This window comes from Macrotis lagotis, chromosome 4, assembly GCF_037893015.1.
Source record: "Macrotis lagotis isolate mMagLag1 chromosome 4, bilby.v1.9.chrom.fasta, whole genome shotgun sequence".
Taxonomy (NCBI): Eukaryota; Metazoa; Chordata; class Mammalia; order Peramelemorphia; family Peramelidae; genus Macrotis; species Macrotis lagotis.
The window spans coordinates 29,479,969-29,503,389 of record NC_133661.1 but is presented as its reverse complement, the minus strand read 5'-3'; the positions used below and the strand labels follow the sequence as shown (position 1 = coordinate 29,503,389).

Below are 23,421 nucleotides of genomic sequence, written 5' to 3'. Positions count from 1 at the left end.
AACTACTTTGAGAAAGATAGCTAGGTAAACTAGGTGGTACAACAGCTAGAGTGCCCAGCTTGAAGTCAGTAAGATCTGAGTACAAATCTGGTTCAGACACTGATCCACTGTGGGAGCGTAGGCAAGTCACTTAATCTGTTTGCCCCCGTTTTCTCATCTGTTCAAGAAGAAGAATCATACCTAACAGGACTGTTGTGAGGATTGAGATAATAACGCATGCAGTAATTGCAATATCAATATTATTATTGTTATTATTTCTAGCTGAAGAGGAACTAGTAGAACTTTTATTTATTGGCATAGCCTTTGAGAATCTGGAGTAACCTCTCCTTCAGAGAACTTGAGTCGAATTTAAATAAATAAGACAGAGCAGAATTTATTGTTCTCTGAAATTGACAGTTTGGTTTTTTCCCCTCCCATAATAGTTACTGTGGAAAACCATTCATTCCATTCAGTTGCAGAGGAAAATTCTTATTGAGGTATGGGTTGAATTGGACAGCCACTGAAGTCATTCATTCATTCATTTATATTATACATGCCTTTATGAAGCATCTACAGTGAGTCATGAACCGGGCTAACAAAATCAAGGCTTCATTAAATAACTTCCACTCAACCAAGAGATTCGAAGTTATGCTGGAATGAGATTCTAGTTGCCACTTCAACAATGGATAGATGCATGGGACATAGGCAAGCGTGATACAATTTCCTGGCCTCAGTTTCTTTTTCTGTTAAATGCTGGGGAGACATCTTGTACAATAGAGTAGTAAGACCTCTTCCAGCTTTATTGGTCTATGTTTGAACACATCTTGTAAATCACCTCCTAGTTGGACTAAGGTCAGTCTCAACATTCAAATTAATTGTAGAATTAGGAATAGTAGAATTAGGAATAGTAGAATTAAATCTAAGTTACATAAATTAGGTTCTTGCTTTAGATTCTGGGCTAGACTAGAAGATTGGAACCTCCTTGGCTTGCCCTTCCCCCGGGTTCCTTCTTTCTTCTCTCTCTCTCTCTCTCTCTCTCTCTCTCTCTCTCTCTCTCTCTCTCTCCCCTTCCTCTTTCTCTCCTCATTCCCCTTTTTCTTCTATCTTCCTCATTTTTCCTTCCTTCTCTGTCTCCCCTCTCTGTTGTTCCTTCTCTCTCTCTTTATCCCTCATCTTTCTCTCCTTCCTCCCTTTTCTATTTCTTTCCTCTTCTCTCTTCCTCATTTCTTCCTCCTTCTCTCTCTCTCCCTCCTGTCTGTCCTCCCTCCCCTTTCTCTCTCTTTCCTCCTTTTCCCCTCCTCCTCTCTCCCTCTTCTCTCTTTCTCAACCTCTCTGTTGTTTTGTGAATGTAATGATAGGGCTTAATAAATGCTTGTCAATTTATCTGTCAACTGGGAAGGTTGGATAGAATCCTACTCAGGGTTGGAAGGTACCTCCGAAGTCATTCATTCCATCCTTCCCCCAGTGTAAGGAATCACTCTGGGACATTTCTGATGGATGACCTGGCTACCAGCTGGGGTTTTGAGATTTCTAGTGGTGAGGAGAATGTTTGATATGATTTGTATATTTGAGACCTATAATCCAGGAAGCACCTGAAAAGTCTGCAGGCTGATTAAGAGCTGAGGCTAGATCACTTAAACAATATAAATAATTTCTAAGGGATAATTTCTAAGCCCTTCCCACCTGGAGCTTGGCCACTCTTTGACAGAAACACTCAGATCAGTTCTATCTTCTGCTGATTAGATCAGTCTTTAGTCATAACAGTGATGCTTAAAAATGAATGCTCCCTGTTTCCAAATAAGCTATTTTTCTTATTACAACTCATACCATAAGATTGTAGATTCAAATATAGAGTTGAATTTGATCCCCCCCTTTTTTTTCAACAAATGAGGAAACTAAGGCCAGAGGGAGAAAATGACTCTAAGCAATCAGTGAGGAATCATTGAAATTTTTATCTAATACTAATGATGAGAGCAATAATTTGGACCAGTTTGATTTCATTGGTATAGGGAACATTGAGTTGAGGAAACTCCTCTCCCAATGAAGGTGTTGATGCTTAGGGAGTTGCCTAGAACAGTGAGACATGAAATGACTTACCCAGGCTCATACAGCTAGTATGTGAAAGAGGCAGAACATCAACCTAGGTCTTCCTGGCTTCAAGGACTGGTGTCTATTCATTACCTGCCTTTTAGTATGAACATGATAATAAGGTAACTTTTACATAGGCATTTAAGGTTTACAAAACACTTGGTGGAGATTATCTTGTTGTTTAGTTATGTCTGACTCTTGGTGACCCCCTTTATAGAGTTTTCTTGGCAAAGATACTGGAGTGATTTGTCATTTTCTTCTCCAGCTCATTTTACAAATGGGGAAACTGATATAGTATTTTTTCCCCCAATTCTCAAAGAAGACTGTGACATCAGGGAGGTGATGACATAACAAACAGTGAATTGAATTTGAGTGAGGGGGGTGCTAAGTCACCAGCCTCACTTTCTCTTCCAGAACCATCTGGTACAGTGGCCAGGCATGAATCAGAATAATTGGAGATGGCCCTGGATGTGAGACAGGATTAAGTGACTTGCCCACATAGCCAGTAAGAGTCAAGTGTCTGAGGCTGGATTTGAACTCCCATCTTTCTGACTCCAAGACCCGTGCTCTATACACTGTACCACCTAGCTGCTCCTGGGGGAGCTGAGACAAACATGGTTAAGTAACAGGGCCAAGGTCACACTGCAGTGTCTGAGGACTGATTCGAACTCAGGAAGTTGAGTCTTCCTGTCTCCAGGCTCAACACTATCCACTATAGAGCTACCTAGCTGCCATCCATTATCTAGTTTGTTTTTTTAACCAGTTCAGTGCCTGGCTCACTCGTTCTCTCTACTTTAATTCTAGCTTTACATTAGGGGCCTTCAGAATGTCCAATGATGAACCCTTACATAGTCTAAGTTCCCAGTCTTAATTTCCTGTGAGCTCTGCTGCTGGACCTTAGCTACACAGAGAGATGATAATCTTGCTATCACCCATACGTGTTCTAATTCCATAATAGATGGTATTTAAGTTTATAAAAAGTTTGTATCAATTCTCATTTGATCCTCCAAAAACCTCTGGGATGTGGGTGCTGTTGTTATGCCCCTTTTACGGATGAGGAATGAGTGAGACTAAATGATTTTCTTAGGGTCACACTTGAGTATCTTGAGACAGCATTGGAACTCAGGTCTTTAGAACTCAACACCCAATCTGGCTATCTAGCTTTCTTTCTGTGTTTATGGACTCTGAAATTCATTCAGCCAATCACAAACTTTTATCATTGCATATTTCCCTAAGCCTTATGACTTTCAAATCCTGTTCTTCATCTTCAAGGTGGTCCTGCTTTCCCTCTAAACTTTGGTTCTTTTTTTTTTTTTTGCTTTTTGCAAGGCAGAGGGGTTAAGTGACTTGCCCAGGGTCAAACAACTAAGTAATTATTATGTGTCTGAGGCCAAATTTGAACTTGGGTACTCCTGACTCCAGGGCTGGTGCTCTATCCACTGCACCACCTAGCTGCCCCCCTAATATTTGGTTCTTTCCAAGACCCTACTCCATCCCACTCTGATCATATTCTCTTCCCTTTCCTATTTGAACCACTGGTTCACCAGTTCAACTCTGTATTATCCTCTACTGCTCAATCCCTATTATAGATCACACCTTGTCATTCCCAAACCCTGGATTACTCCCTCAACCTCTTCCTTCAATACTGTTCCCAACTTGGTCTCTTCCTACCTTTCCATCTTTTTATGCCCTAGGTCCATCCTTGCATTTGACAAACCATCTCTCCTGCCTACTTGCTGCTCTTGGATGTGAATTATACCTAAGTATAGGCAGCTAGGTGGTACAGTGGGTATTGCTCTGGCCCTGGAGTTCAAAACCAGTTATTGACACTTGCTAGTGGTATTACCCTGGGCAAGTCACCTATTTGCCTCAGTTCCCCCATATGTAAAATGAGCTAGACAAGGAAATGGCACTCTATCTTTACCAACAAAATCAAAAATAGGATCACAAGGAATCAGATTTGTCTGAAAAACAACTGAATAACACCTAAATATGCTTTTATATAGTTTGTTTCTACCTAAGTACATATTACATCCCCTCACTTAGGTGACCATTATATCTTTTTTGCCTTTGTTTCCTCAAGACCTCGCCCATTGTATTTATTTGCTGGATTGAAGTGAATTCACTAGGATTTTCACAACGGGATAATCAGGGAGAGATGGTGCCCGTCCCCCTCTGAGTAGATGCTATTTCTCAAACTGTCACTACACAAAGGGGTAGCCTCTGAGATGCCAAGGCAGAGACATCATCAACTCAAAAACTGAAATGAAATCACCTACTGCCAAGATGATGTCTGGCCCCATTCTGCAGACTTCCTATTGCAAGTCTCAGCTGCAATACACACTAATAATTTATGGGGTAGCTAGTTCTGGGTATCAATTTGGTTGTCAGTGTCCTTAGAATTTAGCAAACATTCCTGATGGAGGAAAGTATAGAATCATTCCTCTCTTTCCAAATTTCTTGTGTTTGGATCTGGACAAATAAATACTAGGCTTCATTTTAAATGCATTGATTTCAGACTCTTTAAAGATTAGAAAATTTAAAAAATCTGGATGCTTTCAGCTTGAGGAATTTTCAGCTTGGTGTAGCCTAATTTTTTAAGCCGAGGATGGTTTACATGAAGAAACTGCTAAGGCACGACGCTGGACTGGTGGAGAGAACATTGAGGCAATATTGTGTGCCTTTGTGAAGAAGAATTGGTCTGAGAGTTTAAAAGAACAAAACATTCTTTGAATGACCTTGAATTCCAGATCTGGCCATTGAATCCCAATGGCTCTGGAGGAGAGTGAGGCTTGTGAATTTGCACAGTGTCCCCCCACCCCCAACTTAAATCCACTTCATTTGCATGTCATGGTATCACCTCTCTGATGTCATTGACTTTTTGGAGAAGGAAGTATAAGCAACAGTCATTCCAGATTCTCTTTGGGCCTGTATCAGATAAGTACTGAGAGACAGAGACTTTGAAAGTTGGAGACAGTAGGGGAAGTCAGTCTCTCAACACGCCCCTGATTTCCAATTTAACTTACCAGAAACTTGAGGGAATTTTCTTTGGGAGAGATATGGGGTTCTCTTGGTTTAGTTGAATATCTCACGCCCATTGGGAGAACTTCACTCTGTGTATTTGTAATTCATTCTATCTGTCAAAATTCTCCAGTTTTTGCTTGTGGTTTCCTTTGACATTTGGGTTTACTCCCTATTTGTTACTTGAGATGGTCAGTTTAACTGCTTTGGCATTCCCCTCCAAATCTGCAATCCTGGGAAATAAGAACCAAGAGAAAGGGAGCAAGATGTAGTGGAGAGAGTCGGCTTTGAAGTCAGGAAGTCCTGGGTTTGAGTTATTCCTCTGACATATACTGGACATGTGACATTAGGCAACACACTCCCTCCCTGTGCTCCAGATAATTCTTTCTAATCCTAAATTGCTGAAAAGGAGCCAACCTGCATTAGTAGAGGGAATTTTCTCACTTGGAACTTCCCTATACCAGTCAAATCACAAGTCCTGTCTCTATTCCTAAACCTGTCTTCTTAATTAATAAATAATATTATTGGCTACCAATTATATATTGCCTTCTGTCTGCCAGACACTGTTCTAGGGACTTTACAATTCTTATCTCATTTGATCATTGAACCAACCAGAAGGGGTAACTTATTGAAATCCCCATTTTATAGATGAGGAAACTTAAACAGAAAGAGACCCAGAGACACACCGCTAGTAAACATCTCAGGCTAGATTTGAACCTAGATATTTCTGACTCCAGGTCCCAGGGCTCTATCCCCTGTGCCATCTTGCTGCCAGCTTCAAATAATACTTAAGCCAAAGATAAAGCTAAGGCACATTAAGAGAAGTGAAAGAACTAGAAGATGAAGAATAATGAATAGACCAAAAAAGCTGATCAGAACAGAAGGGAGGTTGCCAAAGCAATAAGCATTTCTATATACTTGGAATATATAATAATGATGGTTTCTTTATAAAGAACACTAAGGAAAAGAAGGCACTGAGGAAGAAAGAAGGCTTGGATAAGTCATGGTTGCTGTCCTCTATATCTATATCTTTAGTCACATCCACACCCACACCCACATCCATATCCATATCCATATCTATATCCATATTTGCATCCATATCTATATCCACATTTATATCCATATCTAAATCTATAGACACTCTATTGCCTCTTGACTAAAACTGAAACTTTTTTTTACTGTAACATCCATAAGATACTCTACAATCTGCTACTACCCTCCCTTTCTATCCTGCAGCCAAAATGGATGACCTTCTCTTATTGGAACATGTTTTTGACTTTTACTATTTCTATACCTTTGCATATGGTCATGCCTAGGATGTCCTCACTTTCTCTCTTTACTGGTTATATTTTTAACGATTTTTTAAAATTCATTTCAAATGCTACCCCTTTTATGATCCTCTTATAATATGATTCCTTATTGAACTTCACAAAACATTTTGTTCTCTGCCTCCCTAATTCACTTTTCACTTCATAGTATGCATCACAGTTTCATCTCTGTCTCTCTCTGTCTCTCTGTCTCTCTGTCTCTCTGTCTCTCTGTCTCTCTGTCTCTCTCTCTCTCTCTCTCTCTCTCTGTGTTTTTCTCTCTCTTCCTGATTTCCTTCTACTAGATTCATGAGGACAGTAAGCATGACTTATCCAAGCCTTCTCTCTTCCACAGTGCCTTCCTTTCCTTAGTGTTCTTTATATAGAAACCATTAATACTTGTCTAGGATTAAAAGATATCTGATTGAGATGGTTGTAGATGTCCTTATAGATCATCCAACTGAACCTCCTCACTTCACACATGAGGAAACTATTAGGGGACGATAGATCCTCTGTATTCTGCTCTTGTCAGACTGACTTAAGAGTTTTGTATTCGGTTTTTGGGGGGACTATACTTTAGAAAGGACATTGGTAAAGTTGCTGTTTGTCTTTCATTTTTGAAGAGAACCATGACATCAGTTTGGTGATACCATGACTTTCAAGTGAATTGGATGTAAGGGGGAGGGGAACTGTGCAAAGGTATCAAACTTAGATATGGATCAGGACAACTGGAGATGCCTCTGGATGCAATGGAAGATCTTGACCTTTGAAGCAAGGTCTTTCCTACATATACAGTACCTGGAGGAGGACACATATCATTGCAAAGGATCGGGTTAAAGGAGATTTCGGTGTTTGGTTTGGGGAAGAGAAGACTTGGAACAGGTCATGATAATTCTTTTCAAGCATCAAAAGGACTGCCATGTGATTGAAGGCTTAGATTTTTTCCAAAGGGCAGACCCAGAAGCAGTCAGGGTATAAGGTAAAAAAGTCTTAAAAATGAGAACTGTCCCAGTGTGGACTGGGCTGCTTTGGGAAGTTGAGTACTCCCTCGTGAGAGAGCTAGAGTCAAGGATGGATGACTCTTCATTAGGTATTTTGTGAAGATAGTTCTTTTTCAGATATGTTTGAATCCAGTGACCACTAAAGTCTTGGCCAACTCTGAAATTATAATATTCTGGGAAACTGAAGGCCACACAGACAGCGATGAAGTTGGGATTCAAACCCAGGCCCTCAGACTCCATCCAGGACTCCCACCCCTTTTCCTTTTCGAGAAAGCAGTAATAATTCCAATCTATTAGACTGGGGACTTCTTGAGGTCAGGGACTCTTTTGCCTCTTTTTGTAACCCCAGCACTTAGTACAGTGCTCCATATTGCAGTTATTTAATTAATTCTGTGTGAATTGCTTATCTTAGGTGATGATGAGAAGGAATTTGGGAAAACTCAGAAAACTAACTTTGATTAAAATCTTAAACCCCAAAACACTGGGGACTCCTTCTAGTCATGATAAAGAGTACTTGTGTGACCTCGGAGGCCAATGTTATCCTTGTTGGACGATCACTCTAATACATTTTCTTTAAAATTAGGCACCAGATAGGATGTCCCTACCCTCAGTGCCACTTAATAGAGTTTTAGAAATGTTGGCAATAGAGATTCAGAATGAAAAAAAGGAGAAGAGATAAAAATATATGTATTTTTTTTTGCAGATGACATGATTGTATATCTAGAAATCCAAGGAAACCAACCAAAAAATTACTCGAGGTAATAAATGAGCCCCATAAAGGTACAGGATATGAGATAAATCCACAAAAATCAATTGCATTTCTATATCCTCTTGACACCCAGCTAGAATATACAGTGAAAAAAGAGGTGGCATCACAATTCTGACACAAAACATTAAATACTTGGGGAGTAATTCAATTTGGGACATAAGAGATTTATTCATAGAAATGCAAAAAGCCCTGATGGGAGAGATAAAGGAAGACAGGGAGAAATGAAGATATAAAAACCTTGCTTCTGGCTGGGAAGATGGCACTAGTCCCTAAATTAATATTGAGACTTAATATAGTAGCAATTAAAGTCCCCGTGGGATCTTTGATAGAATTTGACAAAGCAAATTTTTCAAACATATCAAACATTTCAGACTAGCTAGGACTGATCACATCTCTGTGCTTTTGGGTGAAAACCAGGAAGAACTAATCAAGCAGTTGAAGAAAGAATCAAGAAAAGGACCCAGTCTAATATCAGCATAATAAAGGCTTCTATTTCTATAATTGTCTAAGGTTAACACCACTACAACCCTAGTAGGTAAGCAATGCATGGATTTTTATCCCTATATTATGGAGAAGAAAACAGATTCCAGAAAAGTAGAGTGACTTACCCAAGGTCACCCAGCTAATAAGTTTCCCCTCACTCCAAGAGTAGTGCCCTTTCTGGTATTCTACATGTGATCATTTGGAGTCTGGGGGCAAGGTAGACCCCAAGAAGTGGGTGCCTTGGCAATGGAAAGGTGGAAGTAGGCTTGAGAAAGGGAAGGGGGGGTCATGCATAAAAGTAGAAGTGCAGGAGTAGTGATCTCTAGACCCCTCCTAGGAGAAGTCACACTCCCCTGGATTTTGGCTCCCTGGGATAAGGGTCCTATTCCCTTGCCCTAGTGATCCTCTTTTCCTTATCCCAAGGTAAATCATTCAAAGTTCATGCGTCAAACCCAGAGGTTATTTCATGAGTGACAAGGGATGTTTAGATTAATGTATTCAAAGACAAACATCCTCAGGTTCAGAACCTTTGTCAGACTTTCTATTCATGTATTTGAAAAATAGACTTCTTGTCTCTGTCCGTGTTTTAAAAGCAAATTGAAGCTCTTGTATTGGAGACTTGTTAAAAGGGAAAAAAAAGGCTTATTAACCTCTGGCTATAAAGAATTGGCAAAACTTACCTACTTCTGCAAGGAAATATTCTTTGACTTCAGCAATTATGCTGGGAACCATAGAGACATTGGTATAGAAAGGATCTGAAACCAAGTCAAGATTTTGCATGATGTGATGGAATGGGAGGGGTGGCAGGGAATAGAACCTCAGAATTCTCCCACATACTCTTGCCATATTTTAGTGGTAGCATGTCTAATAAAGAATAAAGCATTTCTGGAATTTACTCATTGAAATTTGACAGCCCAGGCTATTCTCTGAGAGATATTTGAATGTGGAGGCCACACACAATAGAGGAAGAATGTGCAGTGGGAAGATACATAAATTTTACCGGTTAAAATGCATTCTGAAGGCACATTGTAGACAATGATACTTTCTTCTAGTTTTATGCAGAAGTTTGAGAACTTAAAAAAAATTGGATTTGAGCTAATAGCTTCCATCTTTTGATACTTAAGAGTATGTGACAGTTGGGAGATGCAGCAAGGTACACAACTCCATTATAACATAGGGGAAAGAATGCTGGTATGGACTCAGAGGTTCTTGATTCAAATCTTCCCTCTCACATTTACTAGCTCTGTGACACTGTGCAATTCATTTTGATTCCCATGGGCCTCAGTTTCCTCATGGGGACCCCTGAAGTGGTATGATCTATAATGGATTTGGGATATGGCATTTATAGTCTATGATCTAAAGATCTGTACTTATTCTCATATGCTTATTGTAATCCATCCATTTCTGCCCTTCCTGTGTGACTTTTGCTCTTACAGTTAGAGTCAAAAGTGGGAGTTGAACCCTGGTTTTCTTGACTCCATGGCCAGTACTCTACTTCAAGTTTTGCCTGACTCAAATACTAAACAGAATATAATGTCTCTTTCTCATTCTTCCTTTCAATCAGCAGTTCAATAGAAATGGTGATGATCAAGTCCACAGCTTCACTTTTGCCCTGATGGCCGGATAGGAAACTTCCAGAATTCCTAATGCTCATGAAATAATTATACTTGTAGTCAGAGGATTATGACTGTAAGATAGATGGGAACTTGGAGTTCAACTAGTCTGATCCCAGCTCACTTTAAAAAAAGAGGAAAAGGAGACCCACTGAGGAAATGCAACGTGTTTAAGGTCAAACATGAAGTAACTAGATGATTGGAGATTTAGATGCACAAGCTCTTTTCCTTCTATCTTATTGCCTGTGTCTGAGTTGGAGATATCCCAGACCCTGAGATATTCCTGAGACTGAGTTATCTCAGGATTATTTTTTTTCTCATTTTCTGCCAACCAACTCAAAGATTTTTTCCTTTAATAAATATATTGTATTTTTTCGTTTTAGGTTACCACTTTGGTGAATTGTCCCCAGAATCTTTCCAACAGGAAAAAGGGACGTTCAAAAAGAGCACGGGTTCTTCTTGCTTCTGTTGAAGAAGCCACATGGAATTTACTTGACAAAGGGGAGAAGATTGCCAGTGAGGCCAGTGTCCTAAAGGAAGAACTCTTGGCGGCCCTGCGGGAAGTGAGGAAAGAAAGTAAGTCCTGATGTCATTGCTCTGATCAGTTTGTGGGCAGATATCAGGGTGTCAAACAGCAGAATAGAGTTTTTGTTGGTTTGCTTTGCCCTAAGAGCTGTAGATAGGACATTCTGAGACATTCTCTGTGGGAAGCAGAGTTAAGGCCCCAAGTTCTTACCTTGGCTCAGTCTTTTAGTTGCTTAGTTCCCCATAACCTGAGATAGCTATGCAACTCAGTGAATAGAATGCCAGACTTGAAGTCAGGAAGACTTAGCTTCTTGAATTCAAATCTAGCCTCTGACACTTACTAGCTTTGGGACCCTGGGCAAGTCACTTACCCCTGCTTGTCTCAGTTTTCTCATCTGTAAAATGAACTGGGAAAGGAGATGCCAAATCACATGAAGATCTCTGCCAAGAGAACCCCAAACGGGACCATCAAGAATCAGACATGAATGAAAAATGATTGAATACAATCCAACACCTTCCCTCTCTGCCTTAGTAGCCTAAAGTAGGGATAGTGACAGGGACTGGATCTCTGGTTTCACTGGTTACACTTTTGTGTAAAGTGATTTCTTTCCCCAATGCAGGTTAGTATCTTTTTGGCTGTCTACAGTCTTGGAGAATTGCTTAGAGCACTGAAGGGTTAAGTGACTTGTCCTTGGTCACACAGTAAATATGCTTTAAAGGCAGGACTTGGATTCTGCTCTTTTTGACTTCAAGTCCATACGTATTTATCAACTGTGCTCTGATGCTTCTGTAGAGACTGCTGTATACAACAAAGAATAGAGCATTGGGCTTGGAATTAGGAAGACTTGAATTCAAATCCTGCTTCATACACTTTCTCAGACCCTGAGCAAATTAGTTAAATTTCTGCTTGCCTCAGTTTCTTCATCTATAAAAATGGCGATTATAATAATACCCATCTCCCAGGATTGTTGTGAGAATCAAACAAATTAATATTTTTAAATTGCTTAGCACAATACCTAGTGTTTAATAATTGCATACTCCCTTCCTTTCTCCCTATAATAAGTAGCAATTTATTAATTTATTTAACTGATAGAACTAAGAATATCCATTCTCGATAATTCTAGAACTGATGAAAATGAAGATCAAAGTGCTGTGTATTTGTCAAGTGCTTAATAATTGGTGACTGTGGGCAGGAGAAATGGAATTTCCTTTTGTACTTTAGGGGAGAGATGGACTCACCACTGTGACCACTTTTTCTAAGTTGACAAAGTCAACAAGCATTTATGAAACATCTGTGGTATATCAGACACTATGTTAAACAATGAGGACACAAAGGAAAGTAAATGATTGTACCTGCTCTCAAGGAGTTTACAGTCTAATGGGGAGATGCCATGCAAACAACTGTATCTTGGCTTACTGGAGATAATCAACAGAGAGAGAAAGAGAGAAGATCCTAGAATTAATGGAAATCAGGAAAGGCAAAAATATTTCCCACTATTAAAAGGATCTCACTGTTGAATGTTTTACTGGGGGCAGATTATAACCCATCCAGGACTAGATATCTTGGAAGATCATTTTCCATGTTCTTTCATGAATCTTCTCTAGAGTATATGTCTTGTTCACTGGGAACTTTCCTCCAGTGACTTTCGTTGCTTTGTGGATATCAAAATGGGATTCATTGTTTTTGAACATTATTGGCCTCGTTGTCATGGAAGAAGCCTTTGAAATGACTTCTTGTATACAAGTCATTATTAGTAGTGCAATCATGCTTAGATATCTGTGAATTGCTTTTGGGTCTATTTACTTTTTGGGTCTATACTGATGAGTATGATACTGAAAACTAAAAAATATCTTCTGTTAATTTGTATGAATGGTGGCAGGTCATATTGGATAGAGAACTGGCTTGTCTAACCCTCAAGTCATTTCCCCCATCATTTCCTTTAGGGAGAAAACTCCCTAAGACTATAAATTGCAGAGAAGGTGCTAACCTGCAATGGTAAAAGGAGCTTCCTCATCATAAATTCTATCTACCAGTGAGATCATAATCTAGTTAAAAAAGCAAGTGATTAGATGTATGTAACCAATTTCCCTTGATTACTAGTGACTTCCCTCTACTGATTGTTCCCAATTTGTCTAACATTTTATTTTTCTATAATTGGGTACATTTTGTCTCCTCATTTGAGCTCCTTCAGAGCACAGACCACTTTTTGTCCTTTGTTCTATCCCTGACTTAGCATAGTGCCTCCATATAGCAGGTTTTTAATAAATATTTAGTGATTGACCTACTGCATGTTTTTGAAGCCCTGATTATTATAATTTTTGCTATTAGGACATATTTTTCTTCATAGCTAATTCTTCTCATCCTTATTTTTTTCATCTTTCAAATGGGGATGATAATGTCAGTAGTATTTATCTCATAGACTTTGTGACCATGTCAGGAGTTTTGTAAACCATACAATATTACATAAATATCACCTATTATTATATTCTATTATTTACATAGTATTGATTCCTGTACATAGAATCTTGGAGCCCAGCACACTATAGAAGTTGTAGACTTCCAACCCTCTTTACTCAGGTGACTGATGGTCTTAAGAGGACAAAAGTCTTACTCCAGGCTTTACAGATAGCATGGAACAAAATTTGGATTAGTACTTAAATTCTCTAATTTCAATGCTGGTGGTTTTCCTATTCAACTTTTCATCAGCAACTCAATCCTTACATAGAACTTTAATCCTGGGATGAATAGCAATGATATTATTGGCTGGATTGCTGTTCTCATGCTGTGTTTCCATTTTTCTTTTTCAGTTAGTTTACTAGGAATTAGCTTCCATTGACTCCTTCAATCAGTTAATCAATCTGTCAGTCAACAAGCTATCTAGCACCTACCAGATATCATTCCAAAGGAAAATCACTTTTTTTTCCCAATAATTCCTTCTAATCTCTGTCTCCACTTGAGGTACCTTGTGTCAGATTATCCTAGGAGCTATTTTGGGGGGACATTGCTATATTTACTTCCAAAAGCTTCCTCCTTTTGATTCATTCAGCACCTAGTATATTGGGCCTGACTGCTGCCCCCAGGGTCTAATTGACTGTGTTCACCATATACACAGGAATCTGGAATCTGGAATCTGGGGTCTTTGATGATGGATGACTGATTGGGTTGCTGATTATGCTAGCTCAAGAGGATTTTGAATACCATCTGCTGCCATGAATCCTTCCCAGTAACCCCACATCTCCCCTAGATGCCCAGCATTGATGGGCACATTGTAGGCTTTAGGGATCTGTATTCATTTTTATCCTTGTATTAATGTTGTCTTGTTGTTCAGTTATTTCTGACTCTTTGCAACCCTATTTGGGGTTTTCTTGGTGAAGATACTGAAATGATTTGCCATTTCCTTCTCCAGCTCATCTTACAGATGAGGAAACTGAGGTAAATGGGCTCGAGTGACTTACCCAGGGTCACACAGTTACTAAATATCTGAAGTCAAATTTGAACTCAGGAAGATGAGTCGTTCTGACTCCAAGTTTGGCACTCTGTGTATTCTACTGTTGCTGTTGTTCTTTGTTCCTGAAGAGGACCACGACAACAGGGATGTGATGCCATATAGGAACTTAGTAAGGGCTTGTTGGCTGAGATTGGAGGAGGATATGGGGCTAAGTCATGAGGGGGAGGCAAACTTGGCAACAGATTGGACATGGGAGGTGCTGCTTGTTGAATTGAAATGAAAAAAAGGGGATTGGTCTCCCAGTTAATTACTTTTAAAAGATAGCCTAGAAACACAAGCCATCCAATGGGAGACCTAGATTCCCCTCAGTCTCTTTCCACTATGTTTTACACAAAACCCTGGTACCCAGCATGCATTCTGCAAAGATAAAGGAGGGTCTTCTCTGGTGAGCAGTCTCCAAGGGTTCATCTTCTGCTCCTTCTTGACTCATTGCCCAGTTAAACTGCAGGCTTTCCAGCGTGGGAAGGAAGCTGTCAAACAGTCTCAAGTCTTGGAATGTGGAGCCAGGCCAGTGTTTATGGCTGTGGATAGCAGTGTAAATAACACTGATGACTCAGGGAGAAAGAGCTAAGGGGAGATTATGGGGATGGTTCCATGGGCAGGGTAAAGGAGGATTTTTAAAAAAAATGCAGACTGTTATATGTAATGTTGTACAGCCAAGATTTTGCTTTCTTTTTTTAAAATTTTTTATTGATATTTTCTGTTTCTTACATTATTGTAAGTATACTGAGTATTATTGTCCCATTACCTTCCAGAGAGCTGAACAATATAATAAATTATTTATATATACATGTAATCACACTTATGTATGTATATAATCACATACATGTATGTATATACACACATACACACATATCTATCTATCTATCTATCTATCTATCTATCTATCTATCTAAATGCAATTAGAGTTTAGTGACACTTGCCTAGGGTCATATAGGTTGTAAGTATCTGAGACTGAATTTGAACTCAGATCATTCTGACTCTACTGCACCACCTAGTTACTGTAATATTTTTTTCCAAAGAAAAACAATCAGCATAAACAAATAAATCAAAGAAGTCTGAAGACATGCTTAATGTGTAGTACTTGTGAACCCTTTATTTCCATGAAGGATAGGGTTGGGAGTGTCTTATTTATGTTTATTTGATATTTATAATTATAATTTTCTTAAATACACTTTTGATTTTTTTGTTATGTAATTTTCTATTTACATTGTATAGTCATTGTGCATTTTGTTTCTTGTCTCTGCCACTTCACTCTTCATCAGTTCATATATGTCTTTGGATACTTCTCTGTAACTAATAAACACACTTATTTCTTAGAGAACAGTAATATTCTATTACATTCATGTACCACAATTCATTTAACCATTCCTCAGCTGATGGGCACCTACTTTATTTCTAATTCTTGGCTATCACAGAAAGTATTTCTATAAATATTTTGATGTATATGGAAATTTACTTCTTATAAATGCTTTTCTTGAGTAGCCACATCATTTCAAACTTTTATTGCTTCAGTTTCTTTGGTCCTAAGGTGGACCTATTATTAATAATAATAATAATAATAATAATAATAGCTAGAATTTATATAGTCCTTTAAAGTTTGCAAAGCATTTTATATAGGTTATCTCATTTCATCTTTACAACAACCCTATTAGGTAAGTACTATTTTTATTTCCATTTTACAAATGAGGTTGAATGATTTTTCCCAGGATCATTCATCTAGTAAGTATCTGAGGCTGGTTTTGAGTTTTCTTGATTCTAAGTCTAGTACTCTATCTGCTATGCTTGTTGAGATCAGGTAATTTATTTCCTTTCTTTGTTTCCTCAGCATTTAGCAAAATGATTGGTATATATGAAGTAGTTTATAAAGGTTTTTTGGTTGATCAGTTGACTGATCTACCAATCTCAAGATCATGGGTTCTTTGTTTTTCTTGGTTTTTGCAAGGCACATGGGGTTAAGTGGCTTGCCCAAGACCACACAGCTAGGTAATTATTAAGTGTCCGAGACTGGATTTGAACCCAGGTACTCCTGACTCCAAGGCTGGTGCTTTATCCACTACGCCACCTAGCCACCCCTTAGATCATGGGTTCTTAACTTTTTTTCTGAATCATGGAACCCTATGGATCCCTTGTTAATATTTTTAAATAAATAAATTAGAATACCAAGGATTGCAAAGGAGATTAATTATATTGAAATATAGTTATCAAAAAATTAGTAAAACTAATCCCCCTTGGTTTGGACCTAGATACAGCTGGCTGGCACAGTGGTTAGAGTGGTAGGTCTGAAGTCAGGTAGAACTGAGTTAAAATCTGGCCTCAGACATGTAATAATTGTATGATTCTGGGTAAGTCACTTAACCTCTGTCTGTCTCAGTATCTTCAATTATAAAATGGAGGTAATAACTTTACCTACCTTTCAGGGTTGTTGTGAAGATCAAATGAGATTATACTTATAAAGTGCTTAGTATATAGCAGGTGTTTAGTAAATGCTTGTTCCCTTCCATGGACTAGAGGACTTGCAGTGAAAGCATAGACTTTCCCTTCCCCATAAAGGATGGGTTTTCAAGGAGAATTTTGAAATTCAGTTATTAGTAATGACTAACAATGATACAATGCCTATCATGTTGTCAAGCTCATTTGATCTGTTCTGGGAGGTAGGTGCCCCATTTTACCACTAGGGAAGTCATGGCTAAGTGACTTGCCCAGGGTCACACAGCTAGTAAATTCCTGAGACTGGATTTGAACTCAGGTATTCCTGACTCCAGGCCCTATGCTCTATCCACTGCGGTGCCACCTAAATGCTCCTCTTAACTGTCCTACTTCATTTGGGAAGTAGATATTTTTCTAGCAAAGGTGTGATTTGACATCTCAAACAGATCAGGCTCCTCTTTCTTTTCTTGGTGACTGAGATGGTTAAATTGCATTGTTTATATAAATTGTTTACAGAGATACATTAGGATCATGTTGCTTTTTTCTGAACAGTAGGAATCTATGAAAATGAATAATCACACTTTACTCTTCTTTGATTGGAGGCTACAGATAAGCTTGGCAGTGCCTGTCCCTGTCCATGTTTTTTCCTTGCAGACTCATTATTCAAGAGACTTTTTACTCATTCATTCATTCATTCATTCATTCTCTCTCACACACACAGACACACAGACACACAGACACACAGACACACACACAGACACACGTACCGCAAACCCCTTTTATCTCTTACTACTTACTGCAGCTTGGTTTGACTTTTGCAGTTTTGCAGTTCTCTTTTCTCAAATGTTTACATCATGGTTGTGATATTGTAAGTTATTCTTTGGGGAACCCTAACTCTCCCCAGTGAGGCTCAGATCCACTAAGAGTTCTCTTTCCTAGTAAGGCACACTTAGAGATTATAGGGTTCAGGGGAGGAAGGAAATGTCAGTGAAAATCTATTTCATTCTGTAGGTCAGAGCAGTGACTAGCAGTTTAGGGCCTTAGTCAGAACAGACTGGAACACACATTAAACCTCAAGACTCCAGGCAAAAATATGCTGGTAAATATTTAACAACCAGCCTTCTGGTGGGGGTTGTGTTGGTGGTGGGAATTGTACCCATGACATATTTGGGTTTAATTTGTTGTATTAACATTTTCTTTCTATCAACAAAACAATAAATCAAATCCTAATTTGTCATATTAGAGTATTTCTGAATGTAAATACTTATGCTAAAAACATGAGAATTGGGGGCAGCTAGGGTGGCGCAGTGGATAAAGAACCCACCCTGGAGTCAGGAGGACCTGGGTTCAAATCTGATCTCAGACACTTGATAATGACCTAGCTGTGTGGCCTTGGGCAAGCCACTTAACCCCATTTGCCTTTCAAAAACCTAAAAAAAAACCAAACAAAAAACCCATGAGAATTGGCTTAGAAGAGCTTTTTGGAAGGAACTGTGGCATCTTATTTTCAGATCATTTTGAGTGACCTCTTATAATAAGCCTCCATTAGGGCGGGAATGAGGCAGGACAAAGCTAGGATAGGAAGAAAGGTTCCTTGGGACGTGTGTGTGTGTGTGTGTGTGTGTGTGTGTGTGTGTGTGTGTGCATGTGTGTGTATTTTAGCTATTTCTTTGTGATAACCAGATTATCAAGGAACCTGTCAGTTATTCCTATGTTCCTATAGTATTGAAGGATTGAAGTATTTTTTAAAAATATAACCTAAATTTGATGGGTAGCTAGGTAGCACAGTGAATAGAGTGCTGGGCTTGGAGGTAGGAATTCATCTCTCTGAATTCAAATCTGAATGCTGATACTTCATAACTAGGTGACCTTGGGCAAGTAACTTAACCTTATTTGCCTCAGTTTCCTCATTTGTAAAATGGACTGGTGAAGGAAATGACCAATCACTCCAGTATCTTTGTTAAGAAAAATACCAAAAGAGTCATGAAATATTAGACACAATTGAAATGATCAAATATGAAATCTGATGTGCTGGTGGAAAAGTCCTAACTGCCCCAGCCTAGAAGCCACTTTATTGTAGAACGATAGCAGACATAGCTTGATATAGAAAACATTTGGCACTGATTTGGAATTAGAGGAGCTGGATGTGAGTCTTGCTTCTGACATTTATTGCCTTTGTGACCTTGGACAAGTACCATAACCCATCTGATACTTGTTTCTTAGTATACAGCACAATTCAGTTTAATTCAAATCAACACAAAGTTATAGAAGTATGCTATTGTTGTTCAATTCCACTTTGTTCAATGACCATTGAATTGTTTGTTTGTTTGTGTTTTAGTTTTTGCAAGGCAATGAGGTTAAGTGATTTGCCCAAGGCCACACAGCTAGGTCATTATTAAGTGTCTGAGGTCAAATTTGAATTCAGGTCCTCCTGACTCCTGAGCTGGTGTTCTATCCACTGTACCACCCAGCTGCCCTTACACACAAAGTTATACCTGCTTAATCATGACTTGATGTGAGGAGCTAAGTATACAAAGACCAAAAAAGAAAGGAAGGAAAGAAAGAAAAAAGGAAGATAAAGTGACTTTCCTCAAGGAACCTTCTTACATTCTCCTGCAAAAATCAAGTTTCACAGATAAACAGATCCAAAGTGATTTCAAGAGAGACAGAGAATCAACAAAGGGAGGGAGATGGAAATCAGGAAATATCTGGTTCAGGCAGGTGAGCCTTTAGGGAAGTAGAGATTCTAAGAGAAGTTGTGGGCCAGGACATTTTAGGCAGAGGGGACATACCAGAACAAGGGGTTGGATTAAATAATTTCTACTGCCCATTCTAATCCTAAATCTTCTGATTCTATGTTAGAGAAATTGGTTTTCTTTTCAAACTTTATGGATCATGATCAGGGTCTGAAAGGGTCCTTAGAGATCATGTAATTTACACTTATCCCCATTTAACAAATGAGGAAACTGAGGTCCACATTAGGGAAATGATTTGATTAAGGTCAATTAGTCTGTAATAAGCCAAACAATACTTGATCATCTGTCTTCCAGTGCTCAGAGACATCATGGTATAGTAGGCAGAAAGCTTACCTCAAATCTGAGAAAACCTGGGTTCAAGTTCAGTCTTTATCTGGATGACCCTCGACAGGTCATTTAATCTCAGAGCTGTAAAGCACTAAAGAAGTTATTGCAAAATAGTAGGTGATGTATGTGTCTATTCCCTTCATCTTTAAGGTTAATTCTAGAACTACTTCCTCTGATTATTCTATAACAGCAGTCCATGTATTCCTTGAAGAATTTGCTCTATATTTATTCTGTTTATCTTGTATGGATTTATCTGTGTACACATTGTTTTCTTCCAATAGCAGGCGAGATTCTTGAGCTTCCAATTGGGTAGGGTAGGGCGGAAAAAAAGGTTCCCCACTATATTTGATCAAACATTTAATTGATTCATTCCTTTAAAAAATTCCTAGATTTATTGAGTTTTGTTCCAGTCTGCAGTTGCTGTGGCAACACAAGAACAATACAACTCACAGAGACTGGAGGTTTCCTGCTTCTGCTCTAGGGACTAATTTTTGCTTTTTATTGTTTTTTTATTGGTTTTTGCAGGGCAATGGGGTTAAGTGACTTGCCCAAGGTCACACAGGTAATTTATTCAATGTCTGAGGCCAAATTTGAACTCTTGACTCTAGGGCTGGTGCTCTATTCACTAGGCCACCTAGCTACCCCTTCCCTAGCACTTATGGATTGCCTATTCTTTCCTTACTTCAACATTTAGACACTTAATGTGTTGAAAAATATATGCATTTTACACCATCTCAGAACTTGGACCATTCTTCATTTCCATTTGTATGTTGCCTGCAGACCATCCCTTTATTGGAAGGAAGTCTTGGGAAGGATGTAAAGTAACTGGTATGAACACTAAATTTTTCTGTGACTTCAAGAGTAGCTAATCCTATGGCACTTAACAGTCTTTGCTGAAGAAGAAGTTTCTAGTCAAAGGATGAGAAAGAGATTTGATCTTAAACCACTTCATATGGGACTTCCTTGTTTCTTGAAGTCCTCCAAGCAGAGGGTTTCAGATTAATGAGGTACTATCCTCTTGGTCCATCTTCCCTCAGAAACCTTTAGATAGGATCTTAGAAATGACTTCATCTGACTTGGAAGGAACTTCTACTTTCAAAAAACCCTTCTCTGTTTCATCAATGGCTTGATGTTTAAAGACAAATTCTAAGGCCCTGGAATGTCAATAATGCTGGCTTATGACCTGTTTTCAGCTCAGATAGAAACAAATTCAAAAAGATCAGGATCCACTTGAGCAATGGAATTTAAGCAGAAGAAATTCAAAAGGAATACATTCAATCCAATTTGCTATTCTTTTATTAAGTTCTTAACTATATGTTAAAATGTAAGAGGAATACATTCAATTCAATTCAATACACTGTAAATTCCCACTATGTGATAAAATTTCAGTACACTATTATTAAGTTCCTTCTATGTTATGATAATTTTTTTAAGGTTTTTTTGCAAGGCAGATGGGGTTAAGTGGCTTGCCCAAGGCCACACAGCTAGGTAATTATTAAGTTTTTGAGACCGGATTTGAACCCAGGTACTCCTGACTCCAGGGCCAGTGCTTTATCCACTGCGCCACCTAGCTGCCCCTATGTTATGATATTTAAGAGGTATAGAATTCACTTCAATATACTTTCACTAAATTGCTACTATATAATGAAATTTAAGAGGAATCCACTGAATTTAATACAATTCACTTATTAAGCTTCCTACTATGTGATGAAATTTAAGAGGAATATATTCAATTCCATACCCTTTTATTAAGCTCCTACTATGTGATGAAATTTAAGAGGAATATGTTGAATTCAATTCAGTGTACTTTTATTAAGTTCCCACTATGTGATGAAATTTAAGAGGAATGCATTCCATTCAATTTGATATGCTTTTATTGAGCTCCAACTATATGTCAGATACCCTGGTAGGCAGTAGAGAGTATAAAAATCCTCTAACATTATAGAAAAGTTGCTGACATGTTACTGGGGGCTGGTAGATGTGGGGAATGGTTAGCTGATGATAGGTTGGGGCAACAACTTACTAAGAACATACTAAATAATTTTAAAAGTCCCATGATTAGACAGAAAATAACAAAGTTGTATAAAGTACTGTTTATATAATCTCTTTTACTGAGGTTAAAAAATCCCCCCACCTTCCCAAGGATCAGATAGGAAGCTGAGGCTAGACAACCATTCATTTAGGCTGACTTCAGGAAGTATTAAATAGAGCACTGAATTCAGGCGCTAACACACTATGTGATAACCCGGCTCTCAGGGCTCTAGGCTATCTCACTAACACTTTGAGTTGTATAGAAGCTGCTGAGCAGATGCCCTCACTGAGATTTTCCTATATCAGTGAAATCCTATGTAAGATGTAAATAAATAAATACATAAATGAGGGAGCTGGACTAGATAAAGAAAGGTTCAGAGAATGAAAGGGATTTGCTGAGGGGCACAAATTGAGTAAGAGTCAGCAGTGGGATTTATCAAGTCCTCTGATTCAAAAATTCCATATTCTTTCCATTATTTCATGAATTCTCATAAATACTTGTATAACTATTATATAGTAGAGACAATGGAGTATAATACATTTTCTTAGCAAACACTGAAGAAGTTTGAGGCTTTTTTTTTTTTTTCACTCAAGACTCTGCATGATTCCTTCCAGGTGTCACAAATCAGAAATTTAGAGAGTTCCCACTGAAGAGATTATTTCAAAGTGATACTGCCTCTTGGCTTTAAAGCTGTAGCCTTTGCTTCCTCTTCTGTATCCCAGAAGACCATCTGAACGTAGGTTCCTTGGTGATGGTCTTTTTCTAATTGGAAGCTTTTCTCTCCATCTCACCTCCCTTGCCCCCATAAGTCAAATAATCAACTGAGATAGTTTCAGTGCATTGGAAACCTTAAAGCATCATGCTAATGCTAGCTATTCATCAGTATTTTTATTATTCTTAATTCTCTGCTTCATGAGTCCAACATTAATATGACTTAATTTACATTGATCACTATAGATTTTCTTCTGCTCTCTGCCAGTGAATTCCTTCTCCTTCTTTTTAGATGACCTTAAATACTGACTTCCAAGAAGTGTTCCCTGATCTCCCATTTGGTAACCTTTCCCTCAGACCTCACATTTTGTGCTATGTCTTTCTAACATTTTTAACATGACATAATGTGTTCTATAGGTATCTGAAATTTAATAGAGGTAATGTACATAGTTTTGCACTTGGGTTTAAAAATTGTTCACATAACTATAAAATGGAGGGAGTATAGTTAGCAGTTTGTAAAAGATCTGGGGGTTTTAGTGGACTGCAAGTACTGTAAGTTAACAGTGTGACTGTTGGAGACTTGCAATCAAGAAAATGACTGGGTTCTTGAGTTGCCTTAAGGGAAGTCCAGCTCCCAGAAGTTATGAAATAATAACAGTCATATGGTCCTCTGTCTCATATGACCAAATCAAGAGAAGTGTGTTCAGTCCTAGGCACCACATTTTAGGAAGGAGATTGATAATGCTGAGAGTGACCAGAAAAAGGCAACCCAGTTGGTAAATTTGTTCTGTATTGTTGCTTGTCCTTCATTCCTTTGTTTTGGCAAGGCAATGGGGTTAAGTGACTTGCCCAAGGCCACATAGCTAGATA

The 23,421-nt window shown here is 38.5% G+C and overlaps 1 protein-coding gene across 2 annotated transcripts in view; it reads left to right on the top strand.

The window, feature by feature from the left end:
- Positions 1 to 23,421, top strand: part of LOC141520652 (catenin alpha-3-like) — a 1,797,877-nt gene that overhangs the window by 70,855 nt on the left and 1,703,601 nt on the right. For both annotated transcript variants that reach the window (XM_074232362.1, XM_074232363.1), the window contains exon 3: positions 10,645 to 10,837. In XM_074232362.1, coding sequence (XP_074088463.1) covers positions 10,645 to 10,837 — 193 coding nt within the window. The remainder of the gene's footprint in view (positions 1 to 10,644; positions 10,838 to 23,421) is intronic.